This window comes from Hippocampus comes, unplaced genomic scaffold (assembly GCF_001891065.2).
Source record: "Hippocampus comes isolate QL1 unplaced genomic scaffold, H_comes_QL1_v1.1 scaffold233, whole genome shotgun sequence".
NCBI classification, from domain to species: Eukaryota; Metazoa; Chordata; class Actinopteri; order Syngnathiformes; family Syngnathidae; genus Hippocampus; species Hippocampus comes.
The window spans coordinates 144,908-149,548 of record NW_017805157.1 but is presented as its reverse complement, the minus strand read 5'-3'; the positions used below and the strand labels follow the sequence as shown (position 1 = coordinate 149,548).

Genomic DNA, 4,641 nt, shown 5'->3' with positions numbered 1-4,641 from the left:
GCACCACTCCCGGCCTGAAAAAAATGCAAAACGGATCGGATCACTTCCAGACAGTCGCGCGATGTAGACAGATGTACAGATAGACAGATGGACCAGTTAACATGGACCAACAATCTCACCAGTGTTGCAGGATCACCACGGTTGCCTTTTTTGCAATACATGCGTTCCTGTCTTCCGTCTTTGAATTATTGCAAGTGCGAACTGAGCAAAACAAAATCCTTACTGTACGGGAGAAACCGTACTACCATTCAGCCCCGTAAGATTCTTTCCATAGGGGAAACTTTGGTCGCTCTGCGGGACGGGATAAAATTATCCGATCGGAATAAAATTTTGCACACATCCTTGTGTCATAGTATTGACAAGATTTCCGACCCGGCCCGACGAATCCGACAAACTTTTCCAAAATGGACCACCCTAATGTGCACTTTTTATTTTTATTCCAATAGTGCATAAGTACGAGCACACACTTATTTGACACTTCATATAGCAAGCGTAGAAAGAAAAAAAGGGAAAGAAATTGCGAAATTTACGATTAGCATTCACTTTCACTTACATCAATTTCTTGGACAATGTCTTTTATTTTGCTTCCTCCGGCTTTCATTTTGATCACTTTTCCCCTCTCTTCCAGCGTCAGAGCTCTTCATAGCTGCTTGACATCCAAAGGTCCGTTTTGTAGCCATTTTAGCAATGCAACGTTCTTGCTGCGTCTGAAACTAACAATAACAAATACTTCCTGGACTACTGCGCATGTGTAAACCAGAGTGGTGGTTGCTGTTGCCGTTTCCGAACGAAGCAGTAGAGGTCCCTGTTGGATTAGACTTTGTTGTAGGGAATATTGTCGCGAGGCAAGAGCAGAGAAAAAGATTTCGTATCACGCAACAGGGTTTTTTTTTTTTGTTGTATGGGGGGCAGGAAAGTGGGAATGGTGTTAATGCATTAAGATTTTTTCACACTAGGGGCTATTTTCGCCCATGTAAGTTTCGTTGTAGAGGAGTTTCACTGTACCCGGAACCCGGAAGCCATACGGAAGCCTGCAGTGGTGCAAACACAAGCAAGTCCCGCTTGATACTACGGAATAACTGTCCACGCCGCTATTTACTCTCATTGGATCCAAAACGGCGACATGTAAGTGACTCTATTAGCATGAGTTTTACTGGAATAGTGAACGATTGTTTTATTTCGTTCACAGCTCCGAGTTTCCTGAACGCAAAATACTTTGAGCTGCTCTGCCATTGGCTACTACCGATCATCATCCTGGTCTCCCATTGACTAAGATGGACGTCAATACAGTATGTGTGTAGATAGCTAGATCTGTGGAAGAGAGTGTGGATTGCCTCCGATTAGCTGCTCAGAGTAAATTGCTTGTGGCTCGACGGACAGTCGAGTAAACGAACGTTTCCTGGAATGCTTTACCTGTTATGCTAAAAACCTTACGCTAACTGCAGCGCTAATTAGAGAGAAGGCGAGTTCCATCGCGCTAACAATGGGCATCGAGGACTTCGAAGCGTCCTGTGGCTGGCTTTAAAAGTCTAGTGCATGGCATCAGCTGAGCAACGCTGTCTTGGGTGGCGATCGAGGGGGAGGTCAAGTTAGAGACAGTGAGTGAGTGGAAAGAAAAGCCACCAGGTCTGTTACTAGTCTCATTTTGTAGCAAATTGTCCTAAATTTGTTTTGACTGTATTTTGTTCATATACCTGTACAGTGTACTGCAGCTTTTGTGTTATAAACAGTGTTTGGAGCATATATTTTTGCATTTCATTGCTTGTGTTGTTACACATGTATTTTGTTCACATACTTGCATGTTCATAAAGGACATGTACCATAGTCGTATCCCACATATGGAAATTCTGTTTTCAGGAAAGATTGGACAGCGCAAATAGGATTCCTTATTAGAGAATACGTACTGTATATAATGTAACCATAACTCCTTTTTTAATAAGTAGCATGCCCAAAACTGTTGAGGACACACAAGGAAACATACCTACACCAATTTTTCTGGCGACTTATTTTCACATCATGGATAGGGACTTCATTCTATGTTATTGTGGTGCAGTTCGTGGTTCCAACAGTTTTTTGAAACTGATTCATTTTAAGGGTCTAAAGGCTCTGAGTCTTACATCGGTGTGTTGGCATGTCACAAAGATTAAGTGGCCATTAGGAAACAAACAATAACACAAATCTCAGGTAACGGTTTGATCTCTGCAGTATGTCTGCAATATTGTAAGCAGCGAAATCTGGTAATTGATTGTAAAGGGTAGACAATATAGACTCTCGAATTGGGTCAGCATTTCACCATCTGGTTGGACCATACATTCTGAGAACCACCAATATCATCATGTATCATTAACCAGGGGTGAACAGTAACATTTTGGGATGGTTCTCAAATGAGCACCAAAGGTTGTTGTTTGGACTCAAGGATGAACTTCTATCATATTGTTAATTTGTAACTTTGTCACATGTCCGTCACTAAATATTTTTTTCTCTTTGTTCCCCTTTCTGTTTTTATTTCCTAATTCCAGCAACATTATACCTGGGCTACACAATGGCAGCTTATTAAAACACAATTTACTATCAGAAATCATATTTCACACAACTGAGTTGCATGGCCCGCGCCCATTCGAAGAGTTAAGTGCCTACCTGTGACTTGCAGTACGGGACCTTGTGATCAGTTAGCTTAGCACAGTGGCCAACCATCACCAGTCCACTCTATTTTTGCACCAAGGACCGCTTTTGCGACATACTTTGACAGACCTGCGAACTGTGGCGCAGCAACACAGAGATAACTGCCTCGCCAAGAGCTCTCCTGCACGCATTCAGCAACCATCTCAAGGCGAATGTAGCATTAACGGGAGACAGCCTATAGTAAAGCCAGCTGCCTCAACGATTGTTCATAAACTACTATGCAACCTGCTGCAAGGGTCAACTTCAAAATAAAAGCATACAAGTAACAAGTATTAAAGTACATTGATAGCAATGCCTTACCCAACTTTGATTTTGAAGTTGGCCCTTGGAAGCATTCGTTGCAGTGTCTGACTTGACTTTGAATTGAGGCTGGCCTGACCTATAGTGCACAAAAGTGCGATGACAGACTTGAACTGGAGCACCGGATTCAATTTCCAGTTCTCATGAGCTATTTCAGTTATGTGGAGTAAAGCCGACTGCACAAAACAAAAAATTTGGATGATGAACTTCACTTTGGCTGTAATCGAGACTACGCCTCCCTCTTCGTTCTTCACACTGCATTTTTTTATAATCAACGGGATTGTAGTAGCAGGAAGTTATGCTTTACAAAACATACCCAATGGCCCAGGTAGACAGGGAGGATTGGCTCTTTTCTCTGCTGCAAGAAGAAGATGACCATGAGAGCGAAGGAATATGAGGGGATTCCACCCTCGGCTTGACAGTCAATGTGACATAGCTGCAGATAAATAACAAAGCCGTTGACTTTACAAGCACATTAATAAAAACTTGGGTGTATATAATACATTTCAAGGGACTAAAGAACATTAAGACAACATGACCAAATGAAAATGCAATAGAATTATAGTCAACTGTATTTTTTAAACTTTAGGCAGAAAAATTTACAAGTTAGGCTTGAGTCAACATAACTCAACAAACATCAAGGATTCTAGTACAGTTATGTCGATTTTTAACTTTGACCGCTTTGTCATTTGTCTACTCACCCTTGCCCAGTACCGGAAAGCCAGCACCAGGGGAACCAACCTGGGTTCCATTTTAGCCAAGGCTGCCATGTGATTTGTCGTGAGACAAGCAACATCATTGCCTGCACTCACTTTGCAAATCAAGCCACTGTAAAATGAACAAAAATAAATGTCAGATTTCATGATTAACTTGTCAAAAGTACTGGTAACTTTGTTGAATTAATATTGTGAAATTCTTGCTTTAGTTGTTTGTGTAATTAAAAAAAAAAAAAACATTTGCTAGTTTTGTACATTTTTCTCAATAGTCAACAAGATTTCCAGTTTTCTTTAATCAACAATTATGTAATTATACATAATAGTAGGCTGTATACTAATCTGAATTAGACTGAATAAACACAACAAAATGATGATAACATTTATTTTTTGTAATACTGTACACCAGCAGTCCCCGGGTCGCGGACCGGGTACCAGTCCCTAGGTCATAAGGTGCCGGTCCGTACAGAAAGAATAAATACTTACATTACAACCGTTTTATTTATTTCGGAGTCTAAAAGATGTTTCACTTCGAAAAATTACCGGATTCTCTGTTACATCGTCTACAGCAGGGGTCCCCAACCTTTTTTGCCCCACGGACCGGTTTATGTCAGACAATATTTTCAGGGACCGGCATTTAAGGTGTAGCGCAAATAATACAACAAAATAATATGGTATGAGCTGCATGGAAACTATGGTGTTTTCGAAATATAATAATAAACACAAGGAGCGTCTAATCTGGCCGCAACACTCTCTCTGATCGCTATGGTAATGTTTAATGCCTTCAAAATACGATACAGCGCAAATTCAAAGTGCATGAAAATGACGACTCACCACAGCCCCGAGCTTGATTTTCTGCAACCAGACGGTCCCATCTCGGGGTAATAGGAGACAATGACACCTCAAGTGTGTGTTTTATGTCCAGTCTACTTCGTAATTTTGTTTT

General features: G+C 41.1%; 1 protein-coding gene across 3 annotated transcripts in view; it reads right to left on the bottom strand.

Annotated features, from left to right (window-relative positions):
* tut4 (terminal uridylyl transferase 4) overlaps nt 1-4,641 on the bottom strand; it is a 70,799-nt gene that overhangs the window by 38,674 nt on the left and 27,484 nt on the right. For all 3 annotated transcript variants that reach the window (XM_019868702.1, XM_019868701.1, XM_019868703.1), the window contains 2 exons: nt 3,684-3,810; nt 3,299-3,418 (listed from right to left, as the gene is read on the bottom strand). In XM_019868702.1, coding sequence (XP_019724261.1) covers nt 3,299-3,418; nt 3,684-3,810 — 247 coding nt within the window. The remainder of the gene's footprint in view (nt 1-3,298; nt 3,419-3,683; nt 3,811-4,641) is intronic.